Source organism: Pseudorasbora parva, chromosome 9, assembly GCF_024679245.1.
Source record: "Pseudorasbora parva isolate DD20220531a chromosome 9, ASM2467924v1, whole genome shotgun sequence".
In the NCBI taxonomy this organism is placed as follows: Eukaryota; Metazoa; Chordata; class Actinopteri; order Cypriniformes; family Gobionidae; genus Pseudorasbora; species Pseudorasbora parva.
In genome coordinates, this window is record NC_090180.1 from 26,573,274 (window position 1) to 26,592,332 (window position 19,059).

Below are 19,059 nucleotides of genomic sequence, written 5' to 3' on the forward strand. Positions count from 1 at the left end.
CACATTACTGCAACAGCCCGGTCCTGCAGATTTGCTTTATACAACATTAGAAAGATTAGACCCTTCCTATCAGAACAGGCTGCACAACTCCTGGTTCAAGCTCTTGTTCTCTCCAGACTGGACTATTGTAATGCTCTTCTGGCTGGGCTTCCAGCATGCACTATCAAACCCTTGCAGCAGATCCAGAATGCAGCGACGAGAGTGGTCTTTAATGAGCCGAAGAGAGCGCATGTTGCACTGCACTGGTCGCCGATGGCTGCTCGCATCAAATTCAAGGCACTAGTTCTCGCCTACAAAACAACCACTGGCTCTGCGCTAATATACCTAAACTCACTTGTTCAGACTCACACACCCTCCAGAAGCTTGCGTTCTGCGAGCGAGCGATGCCTCGTGGTTCCATCCCAAAGAGGCATGAAATCACTCTCACGGACATTTTCCTGGACCGTTCCCACCTGGTGGAATGACCTGCCGATCTCAATTCGTGCTGCCGAGTCTGTAGCCATGTTTAAAAAACATCTTAAGACACATCTTTTCCAATTGCACCTGACCAATACAGAATAGCACTTACTGATCACCACAGCAACGACCAACAAGCGCACACTCCTGGGTCATATCTACGTATCTCATCCGGATTTGTGCTTTCAGGCGGGTGTGTTACATAGTTATCATAATCCGGTGTACTGTATTTTGCATACGTGAGTTTTTGTTGTAGATGGCTATTGCTGCACGTTTAGCTAGAATGCCATACAAAACCAACCCATTGGGCCACTGAATCTGCATTAACGACAACAGTTGGGGCAACAGCCTTAGTCCTAATGGGTTGTTATCATGGCTATCAAAATCCAGTGTTCTGTATTTTGCGTATGTGAGTTTTTGTTGTAGATGGCTATTGCTGCGCGTTTAGCTAGAATGCCATACAAAACCAACCCATTGGGCCACTGAGTCTGCTTAACGACAACAGTTGGGGCAACAGCCTTAGTCCTAATGGGTTTTTATCATGGCTATCAAAATCCAGTGTTTGGTATTTTGCGTATGTGAGTTTTTTGTTATGGGTGGCTATTGTAGATGGCTATAAAAGAAATAAAAAAATAAAAAAAATAAAAAAAATTGTACTGTACTAATTAATTGAGACTTCTTACAGCTCTTACAGGTTGTTGGCCTTGTTTGTTTCGTTGCTTCTATTGCTCTCCCCTTTTTTGTAAGTCGCTTTGGATAAAAGCGTCTGCTAAATGATTAAATGTAAATGCGTTTGTATGACAGTGGCTTTATTGAGTGCTTTTGGAAAACATAAATAAAAAAAATGTATCCAAGATGATGATGAGGACAATAATAATTATTACTAAGTTTTGATTACAAATACTTTATATGAATGTGTTTGAATGTACTGATAGAAATTACGTCATTACGTAAAGACGTAAAAAAAAAATGGTGATCCATTTTTTTTTTTAACCGGATCATTGAAACGAACTTGTTGGAAAAAAACGGTTCGCAGAAAAGAACCGAACTTCCCATCTCTAACCGCAAATGTTGTTAAAGCACCCCACAAAACAGAGGGGCAGGGTGAGAAAAGCTCATTATCATTTAAAGCTGTATGCACTGCATTGTTTTAGTCCAGGTAAAATTAGTGTTTTCTTACAACACTAAGGCTAATTTTTAATTAAAGTATATTACAAACTTTTCATTGAGACACTAAAGAATCATATTAGCATTATATGACCCCTTTAATTCATCATGTACTGAAAACGTTAAAGTTTGCTATTATTCATATAGCACTTTTACAATGACGATTGTTTCAAAGCAGATTCACAGTGTTAAACAGGAAAATAATGCAACAGAATTTGATTCAGCTGTACATCAGCTCTGGAGAAATCGGTGACGTTATCAGCTTATTTTAATTTATCATTGACATTTAGCGACAATGTTGGCAGATCAGTATTATAGTTTATATAATTAATTAAGACCTAATACATTTATTTTATTTGGATATTTAGTTGAAAAACTTAGATCGAAATTTTAGTGTCCCCAACCGAGCAAGCCAAGCCAAAGGCAACAGTGGCAAGGAACCAAAATCTATCAGGGCATAATGGAGAAAAATAAACCACTTTAAAGGGTTACTTCAGCGATTAGCATATGGCTTTGTATCAGTAGAAACCCTGGAGTATATTCAAATGATTGTGCTTTTCCCCCTCATATCCCCCTGAGACAAGAGATTTATGCATTTTATTTCTGGAAAAGTTCCTCCTTTGACGCAAATTGGCGATATTTGCATCATAGGGGGAATGTTTGGCCAAAGGCTAAAGACTACAGCCAGCAGAGGGAGCCATTTCGGCATGTTTTGAACCCGCGCATGGGGGATGGGAGATTAAACTCGGAGCTCAGCTGGCAGCTACAGGCACTCATTTAAACAGAGCTATGGTGAGCAATGTAAGTCTTTTAACTTCTCAAATTAATTTCTATGAAAGTTTAGCTTGCAAAGGCATGAACTGAAACAAGCCAGACTGAAATTGCGTTGTGAATGTATGCCGCATACTCAGTGCTGTGATACTCGCGTGGTGACTCACTCATTATATTGAACAGACAGGTTGAGCTTTTAATTGTAGTGTCTTATAGAGTTTAGATTCTCTGCCCGAGCCCGAACCCGAACCGACCCGCGGGCCGGGTCGGGCTGAGATTTCTCTGCACTATCCTCGGGTCGGGTAGGGCCGGGCCCGTGATCAAGCGTTTTTTTTATTTTTAATTTACTAGTCTAATTGGGTGGGCAGAAAGCTATGCTATAATCAGAAATTATATATTTATATTTAGCAAAGTAAGAACTAATACAACAACTAAGAAACAAATGTGTAGGCTACAAAGTTGCACTAGTCAGGATTAGTGTAAAAATGCGCGTTAAACTCACAACTCGTGCAGTGATGGAGCGCAGCATTATAAACAGAAACGCTCTTGTGTCAAGAGCTGCTCGCGTGAACACTGCACTTTGCTTAATTAAATATCTTCGAATCGTTTCGTTTAAAAGTGGTCATTTCAAGCTTTCTATACGCATATTTCTCATGTCTGTGAGGCGAGTGGCCTGCTGAGTTTCGGTTTATTTATGAGACGCGCGCTCCAGTGCATGAGGAATGAAAGCGATCACTCCCACGACTTCACCTCACGATTATAGTCTGCTTTTTGCTTTTTATTTATTAAATCCAGGCAATTGGCCTAAGAAACCTTTTTTAAAATTAAGATACAATTTAAACAAAACGAAAAAAATGCTTTCAACAAAACAAAACTTAATATTAAACTAAATATAACCACAAAAATCATTTCTGACCCACTCGCATCTTTTCACTCATCATAATCAGATGAAATATGTAAAAATAATATTATAATATTTAAACATAAATATGAAGGAAAAAAACACATTGTTTAATGGCAACAACAAAGTAAGCTACAGATAAATGTCTGAGCTGGATTTGAGCAGACATCAGTTTACCGGTGAGCGGATCATGAGCGCGCGCCTGAGGATTATTGAGCGGAGTCAAGTCAACTTTATTTATAGTCTATAGCGCTTTTACAATGACGATTGTTTCAAAGCAGCTTCAAAGTGTTAAACATGAAAATATTGCAACAAAATGTTATTCGGCTGTACAGTCGCTGTGGAGAAAACTGAAAACTAAATGTAGTTTTATCATGAGCCTCACCAGTCCGCTTCGCTGCGCTTTGCTCATTACAGGCTCGTTCTCGTCAAAACGCCCACGTATTGAACAATGGTCGGGTTTAAATCGGGCTCGGGCTCATAATTACAGTTAATGTGTCGGGCCGGGCCGGGCTCGGACACAACGTGCACGGGCTCGGGTAGGGTCGGGCTTGATTTTTTGAGCCCGATCTAACCTCTAGTGTCTTCTCCAACTCAGACACAGTAATGAAGTTGGTGGCTTTGGGAATGGCCTCACAGGGCAGCGAAGCATTCTGGGAATTGTAGTCTTCATCCCCATGAGACAAAAATACATTTTCTGTCTTTTCTCAATCTAGAAAGCACTAAATTCAAAAATAATTTCACATTTCTACTACATTGATGACCCAGTTTAAATACAGATTCATCTTCCCAGCGCTGAAGTACCCCTTAATAAAAAAATGCAACTTGATCCAAACAGAATTAATCAACTCCTTGCCTTCTGTTTCAGTCAAAAATACAAAAAAGGCAGTGTTTTCACAATTATGTTCCTTTTTTAGAAAGAAATGGTATCTGTGAGGATTTCCAGTTAGGATTTAGACTGTATCATAGTACTGAGACTGCTCTCATCAGAGTTACAAATGATTTACTCTTCTCATCTGATCATGGTTGTATCTCTCTATTAGCGTTACTCGATCTTAGCTCTGCATTCAATACTATCAACCACAACATTCTTTTGAATATACTCAAAATTTATGTTGTCGTTATTGGAACTGCATAAAAGTAAGTAACCTGGTTTCCTTAATTTTTAGTTTATTGAAATTAAAAATTTGAGTTGATACAATGAAGGAAATTTGTTTAATAAATATAAACTCAAAATATTATTCTATCTGAACCACATAAAAAAAATTGATAAATCATGAAAATAGCACTATCTGGCATGTTTCACTGCATCATCAGAAATAAAGCACACATAATTACTCAATGTGCTTACAAACTCTTTTAATAATATTTTAATAAAGGTTGTCGAATCTCAAAACCATTGTATTAACTCAATTTTAATTTCAACAAACTCAATTTTAAGGCAACCAGGTAACTTTTTTTCAAAATAATATTTTACAGTGTACTTACCTGACCGTTATCAGTTTGTAGTAGGGTGCGGATCGGGCCGCATTTTTCTGTCCGAGCCCGACCCGCGTCCGACAGAGCAGTAACCGAACCCGACCCGAGCCCGACAGGCATTCAAATATTTATGTCCGAGCCCGACCCGAGCCCGACAGTTAAAATCATTTTTTCCCCCTCATATACTAATGACACGTAGTTTGTTTGTGTGAAAAGCCCGCTTTTATTAAGCAGCTGTAGGAAGGCATTCTGAAATGTTTACAGACGAGCGCATCAGCGCGCACACGGGGCATCAAACGTTACACAGAGCCCAATCAGCCAACTGAAATTAAATGATCAAAGGTCTGCTAAAAATGGCCCAAGCTAAAAGAACAAAACATTAACATAACACAATTGAAATGCTTATTGAAATGAAAGTCATCTTACCAATTTTCTCAAACTGTATGGTTCCTAAACTGCAACATTGGATCCATTTACATAATCTATCCATCAAAGTTTAGGCTAATCAAGGTTATGCAGAAAAAGGATTGCATCAACTGTGGATGTCTTCAAGGCTGTCCTGCTGCCAGCAGCGCTGAAGTTGCGCTCACTGGAATGACAGGGATGCCGCGGGCAATATGCACGCACGTGTTGCGCGTTGTTGTCACGGCGACATAAACAAATTTCCGCATGCAGGAAGACGGATGTTAGGGTAATATCATGCATGTATTTTAATCACAAAAACAAACCATTGCATCAAGTTAAACAGACCCATTGGCTACTTGCATAATAAGCAGTTTTAAATTTAAAAGGTTCAATGCCTTATCGCGCTGACGTGACCGAGCCCGACCCGAACCCGAACGTCATTTCTAAATATCTGTCCGAACCCGGCCCGACCCGTCGGGCTCGGGTCGGGTATCCATCCTCTAGTTTGTAGCAGTAAATGAAGAGATGTCACACAGATAACAAGTTCACAAGACCACTGGGAGATATCATTAGGAAGCATGGCGTTAGTTTTCGTTGTTATGCTGACGATACTCAGCTCTATATTTCTTCACGCCCTGATAAATTTATCAATTCACAAGATTAACGGAATGCATAGCTGATATAAAAAAAATTGATGAATAGGCATTTCCTGCAACTTAATTCAGAAAAAAACTAAATTTTTAATTATTGGACAAACCCCCCGCCCCCCCCAAGTAATAACCTAGAACACTGTCTAACACTTGTTGTCAAGCCCTCGTCATCAGTGAGGAACCTGGGTGTGCTCTTTGATACAAATCTTTCATTTGAAAGCCACATTTCTAGCATCTGTAAAACTGCATTCTACCATCTTAAAAAAAACAAATATATTAGGGCCGGGACTCGATTAAAAAAATTAATCTAATTAATTAGAGGCTTTGTAATTAATTAATCGAAATTAATCGCATTTTAATTGCATATAAATATTTGACCTGAGAACAATGAGAAGTAATTTATCACATGTATTTTTAGTATAACATTGAATAATGACTGAATACATAAGCTTAATCAACAAAATATTGTTTATTTATTTCAGTCCAGCAGACCAGCACAATGTTTGCCATTAAATATAGCAAAAGCATATTTGTGATATTTGAGGCTCGATGTGCTGCGGTGATACGCAAATTCCTTGTTGTATAAGCTTGCACACAACCATGCTCTTGACGACGCTTCCATTCTTTCGTTTTTTAAAACAAAATTTCCCATCCACGGGGCCAAGCAAAGCAGTCTCATCAGCTTCTTCGTTCATGTTCACTCATGCCCTGCGTCTCAATCAGCTCCCTAGTTCACTAGTCAGGGCACTGATCAGGACATAAGTCAATGGGCTGACTCCCTGATCAGTGCCCTGACTAGTGAACTAGGGAGCTGATTGAGACGCACCCATGGTTTGTTGTTGTCGTGACTCCGGAGCGAGCGCTAGTTGGTGTTCCAGTATAATCGGTCCGTCGAAACTCATTCATTGAAAAACGTTCCGCGGTGCAAAAATAAGTGTGGTTAATTTTTTTTTTTTTTTTTTGCGTAATTAATTAACGCGTTAAAGTCACGTAATTAATTAATCTTAATTAACGCTTTAAAGTCCCGGCCCTAAAATATATATATATATATATATATATATATATATAATATATATATATATATATATATATATATATATATATATATATATATATATATATATATATATATATATATATAAATAAATAAATACGGCACATGCTTTCAATGAAAAATGCTGAACAGTTAGTTAATGCGTTCATGAGCTCAAGGCTAGATTATTTTAATGCTCTACTGGGTGGTTCCCCTAGCCTAGAAATCTAGACGCACCCTAGCGGCTGCAAATTCTGCCCGCAAGTGTCGTCTAGGAACTCTCAAAACCCTTCTGAGCTGTATTCCCCTCACTCTGGACGGGCCAATCACATCGTGTATAGAGTCGGCGGGCGGGGCCATAATGACGACAGCTGAGTTGCGTTTGCGTGCTTCTAGTAAACACAGAAACTGGCGAATGGCGGCGATCTTTCGAATCAGCTTTGACTGCGATTCTGGAAGACTTGGAGTTAAGCTTTTCTCTGAGAAAAGAACAAAGAACGGCACTGAAGTCATTCTTAAAAAGGGAAGATGTGTTCGGAGTTTAGCCGACCAGATACGGTGAATGTTTAATCTATCAACAAGCTCTGTTTCACCTTCGTTGCTCTGGTTGGTGTAGCGCTATCCTATCGCGTGCAGAGGGAGTTTGAATGACAACCATTTATCCCGCCCCTCGGATTGAGCCCTGTCTATGGTGAGTTTCCAGACCAAACATCTTGATGTGGGTCTGGCTTGTCAGACTATGGTTCCCCTGCTCGCTTAATAAATAAACTGCAGCTGCTTCCAAAACGCAGCAGCTTGAGTTCTTACTAGAACCAGAAAGTATGATCATATTAGCCCAGTTCTTTCATCACTGCACTGGCTCCCTATTAAACATTGCATACATTTCTTAAAAAATCTTATTTATTACTTACAAAAAACTAAATGGTTTAGCTTCCCATTACTTGAGTGAGCTCTTAACACATTGTACTCCATCACATCTATTGCGGTCTCAAAATTCTGGCCAGTTGATAATACCTAGAATATCAAAATCAACTGCAGGCAGTCAATCTTTTTCCTATTTAGCACCTAAACCCTGGAACGAGCATTGTCTTCCTAGCATTGTTCGCGAAGCAGACACTGTCAGTTTAAAGCTTGAATAAAAATGCATCTCTTTACTATGGCATACACGGAACATTTTTAACTTGCACTATTCAAATCAATTGCCTGATTGTTAGGCTGCATTAACTAGGTCAGCCGGGAACCGGGAACACATCCCATAACACCTGATGTACTTGTTACATCATTAAAAGAGTGGCATCTACGCTAATGTTAGTCTCTCTGTTTTTCCCAAGGTTTACTGCAGTCAGCCAGATCCAGGCCGTATCCAGATCAAATGGTGGACCTGCACCTACACATGACTAGCGCATCCCTAAAGTGTCTGCTAAGACCGTGTCAATTAGTGTCTCCTCTGAATTTGCCTCACCAACACGTCATCCTCAATAAACCCATCTCTGGCGTGACGACTCCAATCTTTCGAATATTCATACTCAATAATTGTTTACTCGACAAGTCATCCTAAATAAACCAGTCTTCGGCACGATGACTCCGATCCCTCAAATATTCATATTTTTGTGTGATCGACGCGCCATCCTCACTATACCTGTTAGAGGCCAGAATAGGCCAGAGGAGAACTGGAGAACTTCCCCAAAGTATGACATTTTATGATGTAAAAATAACAAAAAACAAAAAAAATAACATAACAATATAAGTACACCTCAGGAAACATTATAGAACAATTTAAAAAATCCATGTCATGGGCCTTTTAAGATTATCCCTGTTTTAGCCTGTACTATTCTAGAGATTTTTTTTTTTTTAAACTTTGCATTGTTGCCAGTTGTTGTGACCTTAAGATGAATTGCTTTGCTATATACCTCCTTTGTAAGTTGCTTTGGATAAAAGCTAAATTAATTAAATTATAGTCGTTGGAAAGGCAAGAACATCCACTGTCCCCATACACACCATTGATACATGTCTTCAGCAGCTGCAATATCCCACAGTCATTTGTTGTATTTAAAGTAATGATTTTCTTAGTTGTACTTTTGCAGTACAAATTTTAATAATGCTTTTGATTCTCTTGTGTGCAGACTACTTTCCGAGCTGGAGTGTCCATCTTGGTGGCCTTTTGGCAAACTGCCATGGAAGAGCCACCAGGAGGCCAAATCAGCAGCAGCCGCCAAAGTGTCCCATACTAAAGGTTTAGGCAAGGGCCAAAAAGTCATGATCAGCATTCCAGCTATTGTCTCCCATGTAGGAAACTCTGGAAACATGAAACCAGGTAGCCTGATTGTTTTGGTCTCCTCTCTGGAGGTTCGAGATGCAAACGGACAGCTAGTTCATTCCTTTGAGAAGGAAGATGTGGATGATATCCATGTGCACAGCCCCTACGAGATCAGTGTTCGGCAACGCTTCATTGGAAAACCTGACATATGTTTCAGAGTTCTCTCTGCCAGGATGACCGAAGCTTTATCTGTATTGGAGATGCAGTACAAGAAGAAAGTTGAAATAACACGTGACTATGAAGCATTTCAGGCAACTTTGGCAACCACACCAGGAAGTCCAGAAGGTGCAGTAAACATTTGGAGTGTAGGTGCGTATAGGGGACATATAGCTAATGTTTTCTTTCATAGGTCCACTCAACACTGCTTAGCAATGACACAATGGGAATGCCCCCTGGCTGTTCCGATTGTCTGAAGACCTTATAGAATCACACCAATTAATTGGCTGATGGCGCGGGCGCCCCGCTGATGCTCTTACGTCATCATATTATACTGCCGTGTATGTCATCTGCTACTCTGAGATTATTGATGTGCTTTCATGCGCTATTGAGAACCTCGCGATCGACTGACCGTACAAACTCGTACGAGTCACAATAATCTAAACTCGATGAGAGTTTTAAGTAGTCCTAGCTCCCAACCAGTGAGAAGGAAGCTGCCATTTTTCAGTGATCTGCATAACTCATTTTCAGATCCTAGAAACAGCCTTTCTCTGCTCTTTTGACTAATGCTGACTTCACCAACCTTGTTGGTTCTTTGGAGCAGGGTCAACTTTGGTGCAAAAAAATAAATAATACAAATGTATAAAAAGAAAATTGTTGGACGCTCTAGGTCTGGCTTGGTGTCTGCAGATGTCTGCGGTGTCTATGGCTCAACTTCACAGAAATCCTTCTTTCAGGAAGGATTTCTCTGGTAAGCGGGTCATCCCTTGCCTACCACGTTTTAGGGAGCTTGCAGTCGCCAGTTTCCTCGCCCTAGACCTCATAGGCATCTCATACTGGAGCGGTCTGGCAGCAAGCCCCCTGTTCCAGTACCTTTAAGTCGTTCCTGACCCTTTGGTCAGAAAGAGGAGAGATTTGTCCGACTTTCGAGGTTGGGACAGACCACACTAGCATTTCACATTTACATTTGCCACCCAGAGTATCTTGATTGCAGAACTGGTCCAACTTCACATACATCTGGTATGGAAGGAAGGAGACTGGTTTGTCGCGATAGACATGAAAGATGCATTTTCACATTCAGGTCGTTCAGCGACACAGGAAGTTCCTCTGGCCCCGCTGAGGCTTCAGGGCATCCTTATACTCAACTATCTGGATGATTGACTTCTCCTGGCCCAGTCCAGGGAGCTGCCAGCTTATCGTAGATATATTGTGCTTCGCCACATTCAGTATCTTGGCTTGAGAGGAAACACACAGAGTGTGCTTATACTGTCCCAACAGACCACCTTCATAGGGGTCTGTCTCGATTCCATTTTGATGCAAGCCCATGTGGCTCCTGCCTGGATTTCCAGTTTAGTCACATGCTTGGCCCGCTTCAGGCTTGTCTCTGTGTCCGACAGGCTTCTAGGTCTTATGGCCACAGCTTCCCCGGTGCTTCCTCTGGGACGGCTTCACATGAGACTAGGGCTGGGACAATGATATTATAAAAATACGTCTATTCGTCAGACTCAAAATAAAGATGGCGGTGCCGGATAGTAGTAGCAACCATAGATATACATAATAAAGTATATTATGTAATTAATATAAGTATATTATTTATTATGTATATCTATGGTAGCAACACGAGTGGCTCCTCAGACTTCCTGAAGTGCAAGGCTAGCGGGTTGGCGCACACGGGACAAGCGCTCTTAACACAGGTGTGCATGTACGCGTTTTGTTGTCACGGCTACATTAACACATTTCTTCACACAGGAAGACAGATGTTTTGGTAATACTTTATGTATTTTAATCACAAAAACAAACGTTTGCATCAAGTGAAAGCATCGGGCACATTGGCTACCTACATAATAAGCTGTTTTAAATTTAAAATGTTCAATGTCTTATCACGCTGATGTGACCGAGGGTATCCATCCTCTAAGTGAGCACAGTTTCATCCCAGGACTATTCCAGCTTTAAACGGAATATTGACGCCCGTAATGCACTCCCCATGTAACTGTTCTCACTGTCATGCCGCGGACGTGCGGGGCGTTTCTGTTGCGTGTCAGCCACGGGGCTGTGTGGCGTTTTCTCTGCCTTTGGACACTATAAGCATGTCTGACGCGGCACTGCTGCTGCTGTTGATGCGGAGGGAAGCCCTATTCTTAATGTTGAACATAAATAGCCTACTGATAGAGCAAAGACAACTTCTGCAGTAGCCTATTGACCACATATCTATGGTATTGCCGGCAAAATAGGCTACAGCATATTTTATTTTGTATTGACAGTTGCAGTATTTCAAAATCGATAATTGTCGTTTTTTATTATTACAATTAAGCCTATATCTGCATTTATGTTAACCTAGAGACTTTCAAACATGAAAATGTCATTTATTAATATGTATTCGTGTCAAAATGATATATAAGCATCTTTTCCTATTCTATTTTGCCTAGAGACGCTTCCAACATGCTCGCGTGTCGCGTGAAAAATAGGCGCTCTTCTATTTCTAGCATGCACACATTTTCCTCGCGTCACAGGCAGTGTACAAACTCCAACCTGTTAACATGGGAGCCGAAACAAAAACGGACACGCCACACAGCCGAGACGCTCACGGCACGCTTCAGTGTGTCCCCGGATTTGATTAGCCTACTTGTTGATATTTAATCGATGGGCATAACCTGTAGGCTGAGTTGCATACATAGAAAAATAGTATATTGTGTTTCTTTGTTTTTGGTTTATACTTATTTATTTGTGTGTGTGTACTTATGTTTTCAAGGTTTTATTAAATTGCATTGCTCTTGTATAGTCTTTAACTTTGGAATTTTAAGAGCAATAAACATATATTGCAATGTTAAGGAATTTTTTTCATTCAGATAATTAAATCAACATGCATAAATTGCTATTAGGCAGTTAATGGGGAGATAATCAAATCGAAATCGAATCGGACAGGAAAATGAATCGCTAGATTAATCGATGCATCAAAAAAAGAATCTTTTTTCTTAAAGAGGGGTCGACATGGGGGCTGTTTCCTGTTGCCAGATGATTACGATGGACATCTCTCTGACCAGCTAGGGTGCGGTGTTCGAGGACAGGCCAGAATGCGTAATCTGGACAGGGAAGGTTCTAGCTTGGAACGTAAACTGCCTATAGCTGATAGCTGTCTTTTTAGCCCTTCTGCACCTTCTCCCTTTTCTCACGGGACATCACGTCATTGTCAGAGCTGACAACATGCAGTGGCATCTCATGTGAATCACTCATGGTCGCATGCGCATCATCTTCTCCTGTGGGGCAAATTCCTGTCTCTGAGGTCAGTCTGTGTCCCCGGGGTCCAGAACCTCGCAGCAGGCTTTTTGTCGAGGCAGAAACTCAGATCAGGGAAGTGGATGCTGAACCTGCAAACAATAGCCCAGATTTGGGAGAAGTTTGGCAGAGCAGAAGTGGACCTCTTCGCGTTGAAAGAGTTGTCTTTGTGCCCACTCTAGTTTTCTCTAGTCATCCAGCGTGGCTGGGGGTGGATGCGTTTGTATGCATTTCGGCCCATCAAGCTGATTCCGGCAGTTCTGTACAGAGTAAGAGAGAGCGGCGTCTCCTGCTTGTAGCACCGTTATGGCCATCCCAGACGTAGTTCTCAGATTTGGTTCTCTTTCTGGACTCCCTTCCCTGGGAGATTTCAGTCAGAGAGGATCTGCTGTCTCAGCTTCAGGGCAAGATTTGGCATCCTCGTCCCGAAATTTGGAAGCTGTGGGTGTGGCCCATCAGAGGCCATCAATTTTGAGTAATGATCTTCCTGTTTATGTTCAGGAGACCATTGCTATTGTGGGAGCTCCCTCCACGAGGAAGCTTTATTCCTCCAAATTCCTCCACACTGCCTTGTGGGCTTAGTGCTGGATTTCCTGCATGAGAAGTGTGTTGCCAGGGCGGCAGCAACTACACTTGGGGTGTATGTCACTGCTATTGCAGCGCACAAGAAGTTGGACGAGGTCCCTTTGGGAAGGTATAGGTTGGTTTTGTCCTTTATTAGAGGGTTGATGCGCCTGAGACCAGTACACTCCCCCGGTATCCCCTCCTGGGACCTGTCAGTCATTTTAGAGGGATCCCTTTGAGCCCTTGGAGTCAGCGGCGGAATGAATCTTGGCTTTCTTGTTAGCTCTAACTTCTTTGAAGCGAATGGGGGACTTACAGGCTCTCTCCATTAGCAAGGGTTGTTTCGATTTCGCTCCTGGTCGGGTTTAGGTTACCTTAAGGCTCAGGCCAGAGTATGTGCCCAAGATTTTCTCCACTTCATTTCGCTCTCATGTCACCACCCTCCACCTTTCGCCTCATTGGAGGAAGTTTAATTTGCTCTGGCTTGTTCGGGCTTTGAAGTGGTACGCGAATCGTTCTAACGCTACATTCACACCAAACACGAATTTAGTGTCAAAATCGCGTCTACCGCAGCTAGTTTGACGTGTGAACATTTTTAATCCATTCGCGCGTAGAAATCGAGCATTTGAAGCGAAATAGATGCGCGTTAAAGGCGCTCCAGGTGAAATATATTAAGCATTAACAGCCACACATTGTTCAGCCCACGCAGTACCTGGATTATCTTCACTTCATGTATATTTAAATAAAATATAAAGTTATGAAACTTCACTTTGCCCTCAGTCAAAATGATTTGCCTACCAAAATGATTTGTTAGGCAACAACAGATTAATTGGACCAAAGAGCGCCCATTAGATGTACATAAGACGAAGTATATGTCATGTTTAACCTCTACATAGACATCTGAGCCAGTGGCAAACGCCAAAAGGACTGGCCGAGGAAAGGCTGCTCTCGCTGGGGTTAATCGCCCGGAGATCGCCCGGAGATCGCCTGGATCTCACAACTCCAAAAACGCAAGAGTGTTCTTTTTTAAATAGGCTCTGTCTATGAGTAAAACATCCTAGGTAAACCACATATTTTAACTTTAAACAAACTTTAAACATTATCAACTGAAAAGCATTAAAACCACATTTAGTGACAAAATATCAGTATTTTTTAAATTATATGCTGGGTTTCTCATCACGTGGCAGCAGCAAGCAGGCTCCTCATTGGTTAACTCCGGCGTAGACGCGAATTCGCTTCAAACGCGTGAATGCACAAAAAGCACCACTCATGTGTAACGCGCGTATCGCGCGTATCGCGCAAGACGCTCAATTCGCTTCAAATTCACGTTATTCACGCGAACTGGACGCGCGAATGAGGCGAAATCGCGTCCATCGCGCCGCACAAAACGCTTCTATCACGCCGCAAGATCTCCAGACCCGCGTCAACGCGCCTTTCCATTGACCTAACATGGAAATCATTCGCTCCAGACGCTCTATTCGCATTTGGTGTAAACGTACCTTAATGGTTGCTGTGGGCTTTCCGCATTGAAACAGAGAATTTCCCATTGGTTGACAGAGGCTATTTCTTTGGCTTATGAGGTGCATGGGCTACTTCACCTCTTAGCATTCGAGTACACTATCTACCAGAGGTGTGGCTTCCTCTCAAGCTCTTTTTAGTGGGGCTCTTCTGAAAGACATTTGTGTGACGGCAAGTTGGTCCTCTCCGCACACTTATGTCAGGTTTTATAGTTTGGATCTTGACATGGCTCCGGGTTAGCTTGCCATGTGTGGTATATCGTTCCCATTGTGTCATTGCTACGCAGTGTTGAGTGAACCTGCGAAATTGAATGTCTCAGGTTACTCACATTACCTATGTTCTCTGATTATGGAATGAGACGCTGTGTTCACTGCCAAGCTCCTCGCACTGCCGATAGGCCTACCTTTTCAGCAAAGAAATCTGAGGAGCGGGTGGCGCGCAACAGTATAATATGACAATGTAAAAGCATCTGCCGGCGTCTGCGCCATCAGCCCATGAATTGCAGTGGTTTCTATATGGGCTTCAGACAATCGGCACACCCAGTGCAGTTTCCACTGATCAAAATTTGAATTCTTAAAACTTTGTGCATCAAATTATTCTAAACTTACAGTTTGCCAACAAGTCTTTGTTTATTTACCTATTGTCATTTGCAAGAAACAACTAAATCAAAAGTGGGTGAGAATAAGTGGTTTAGAAAAAAAACTAGCTATTTTTTTTATTCTCTACGCTGGTCGTGGGGATTCACTGCTGTGCACATTTTGTATTAATATTTCCTGTACACTTTGTTCAGTTCATTGAACATTTTCCCAACAAACTAGGGATGCTCATATTGACCGTTTGACCATTAACTGAAATTAAGAATTTTGACTGATTAATGCTATCAGTTAAATGTATTTTTTACCTTTTTTGTTTGCTTGTTTGCTGCATGGAAAAGAAAAATATGCTGTATTTGTTTACTCACAGGGCGCAACTACACATATTCCCCCATTGCATTATTATACATTATATTCAACATTATGTATAGTCGTTGTAGGATTCTATGTAATAAGATAATTAATGTAATAATGTCACTGAAAACTTTAACTTTGTTTCCCTCACGCATTACTCACGCTTTTAAAGGTGCCATGCCATTTCAATCTTGCCATGGTGAAATAATAAGAGTTCAATACATGGACATCACATACTGTCAGTCTCAAACATCATTACCTCATACTTCTTATGTAAATCTTGTGAATCCATAACACAACGGGAAAAAAGTGCTTCTCAACATAAACCCAACAGTGACACAAGCATTGAGGATCATTTATATGCACGCCCCCAACATTTGCATCTGTCCAAACATGTGCATTGTCAGGCAGAAATGGGAGATAATCATCAAAACAAGCTTCTCGCATGGACATACTTCATGTTCCAGGCTATGCAGGAGACGAGAGTACCCTTCCCAAAGATAAAAAATGTCAACAGTCAAGGTTGATGTTTATAATCCGATACCACAACAATTTAATTCAAGATCATTCGTTTGTTTGGCCTATTTCAAGCAAGCTTCGCTCAACGTCTTAAACTGAAGAAAGTGGCAATTACAACTATATTCCTGCAAGCAGTAAGAAGTGATTTATCCACTTATTGACTGTTTAAACAATTTCTGATTAAATTGAAAGTTTCTTAGAGAGACAGCATTGTCTAGATGACGCAAGATGCTTACAATAATAATAGGAAACACCAAGTACCATTCAAAACGAAATAGTCTGGCTAATGACAGGGTAATATTATTTTGTATTACAAAATACAACCGTTTGATACTTTGCTTAGATAGTTCACTCGATCCTTCTAGCAAACGTCACCTTTTCCAACATATAAGTTAAAACGATAGTCATTTGACAAGGCTATTCATTTTGTAAAAATATGAGTTATATATGTATCTTTTTTAGAACTGAAATATGGTGTTTCCTATGATGTTTTTGCCTATTTTTATTTCAGATTAGGCTACATCACAGTCACTGCGTAACGTTAGCCTACATTGTGACTAACGTGATATAAACGTGTAATATCATTGATGAAAAAGGACAAGTCTAAAATGTAGGCTGAATGACACACTTTAAGCAGAACATCTCAAATAGAGATTGATAAAATGCAGCTTACTTGTTTATTGGTGTTTTTAGTTCACTGGCGCGCACGAGAGAGCTTGCGTTTATATGGTTGCCAGATTGGACTTGTTTTTAGGTATTACACTTGATATCATACAGGTTTTTTTCACAGAAAAGCTCTTATTGGGGGATTTAATTACTTACTGAAATCTGGCAACCACACACTTTCTCGAGCGCGGATGATCAAAAAACACCAATAAACAAGTAAGCTGCATTTTATCAATCTCCATTTGAGATGTTTTGCTTAAAGTATCATTCAGCCAGTCTGTGTTCTGTCAGGACGATCAGGACTCACGAGCCGCTTTACTGAACTGTGAGTTGCTGAAATAAGCCAATCAGAGCAGAGCTCAACATTAATATTCATGACCCTTCCAAATAAGGCATAAACAGAGCATTACATCCTAGGGACAATTTATAGGGTTGTAAATGGATCTGTAGAACTGTATCTGGACAATTTTTGCCCTTAAATAAGCCACATATCCTCTATGTAGATATCAGAGAACAATTTAACATATTGTTACAAATCATTCTAGGGAACCTTTAATGCAGGCATTATTATCTCCCCATGCTCGCTATGCCCTGCCTCTCCCGCTATTAACTCAGTATGTAAGAATGAACCGTCTAAAATGCTTGGAATAATCATACTACTAAAACTAAATGTGATCTGGTGATTTAAATGACATTTGCGCTTTGACTTAGTGTTGCTTTAAATAATGCTTGTGGTCTCATTTTGAGGAGTGCCGTTCCGGCAGCGTGTGTCCTTCAGATGATCAATGCAATCTGTCACAGTTTTAATCGCAAGAAAGCTCATCAAAATGACCACTCTCAAACTGTAAATGTTTAGCTCATCCAAGAATCATCTGAACGTCCGTGTTTACTACAGTATGTGTCGTGTTAAATATATTCATCATTTAAAGCCATTGTGTCTCTTCATTAGACATGAATACTTCAGAAGATTTGGATTAGGTTCAGGTATCGTTCGTTCATTTGTTTTTGCTTTCACAAATGAAAACGGAAAAAAAAACGAGAAAACTACTCCTTTTTTTTTTTTGAAAAAAAAAAAAAAAAATTATGACTTGATTTTTGGTTGTCCATTCTTGCACAGAAATCGGATTGGCAGGAAATGCATTCGTGTTTTTCAAAATAAGAGTTTTACCAAAACTGTATTTGTTTACCTGTAAAATTAATAATCTATATGCATGCTATTTGTCACCCAATTATTTGGCTTCTTTGACTGAAAAAATGTATAACATGTTCACTGAGCATTGAGAGTTATCATCATACAAATGTAAATAAAACTATTATTATTTGTTTTAGATGTTTTAATTAACTTAGCCTATATTTTAATGAACAATATATATTTTTGTTATATTAATATAATATTAAGTTAATGCTTCAGATTATGTTTGCACTACAAACATCATGAAGGAGTGGCACAATTTACACAAAAATAATATGCTTTCTTTGTATATTTATTTATGTATTATACATAATGCAATTTGCATTTTTTTTATGCGATTCATCCGATTCTTAGCATTTAAAATCGAGTAATGAGCATCGGTTGTTGCACTCGGTCGGGAAAATTAACCAAAATGAGCATCCCTATTTCAAATGCATTGATCAATATGCTTGCGTGGACTTTACTGTAGCCTATATGTGCGCTGCTACCTTTTCGTGAAAACATAGCAAGCGCTTCCATTTCAGAGTCCCTGTTATCAGATCTGTTGAAGATGCTTGTTCATGTTTGTTAGCCCAGGACATTTTACAACACAGTAGGCTACAGTTAGGGTGATATGACTTAACCCCTGTTATAAGATTTTGGCCATATACATATCCAAGTCCTTCATCACAGACAATAGCTGTGTGTGTCCCAAAGTGAAGGGTGCGCACTTTGAAGGACATGCACTTCGAAGGCCAGGCCAGGCCAGGCCACGCCTTCAAAGTGCACAAAGCGACACTAAGGGTGAACCGAGGGACATGGTTGCCAGGTCTGAATCATGACCAGAATGGGCCAAAATATCCCAAAATGCAGGGCGTGGGCGGTAGAAATATTGCTTAAGTAAAGACAACTTAACCTGTGGACTATAGGCTACGAACACCCCAAAGCAACAGTAGCCTAAATGCAACCCCATTCCAGACTTAGCAACAATGAACCAAGCGTCGTTAATGGCCTAGCAGGTTGTGACAACTGAGAGCGAACATTCGTGAGGAGATTTTAAAAAGAG

The 19,059-nt window shown here is 40.5% G+C and overlaps 1 protein-coding gene across 1 annotated transcript in view; it reads left to right on the forward strand.

Annotated features, from left to right (window-relative positions):
- The window catches only part of snap47 (synaptosome associated protein 47), an 89,904-nt gene that overhangs the window by 23,329 nt on the left and 47,516 nt on the right, over positions 1 to 19,059 (forward strand). Inside the window, exon 2 of the mRNA XM_067452140.1 lies at positions 8,986 to 9,488. Coding sequence (XP_067308241.1) covers positions 8,986 to 9,488 — 503 coding nt within the window. The remainder of the gene's footprint in view (positions 1 to 8,985; positions 9,489 to 19,059) is intronic.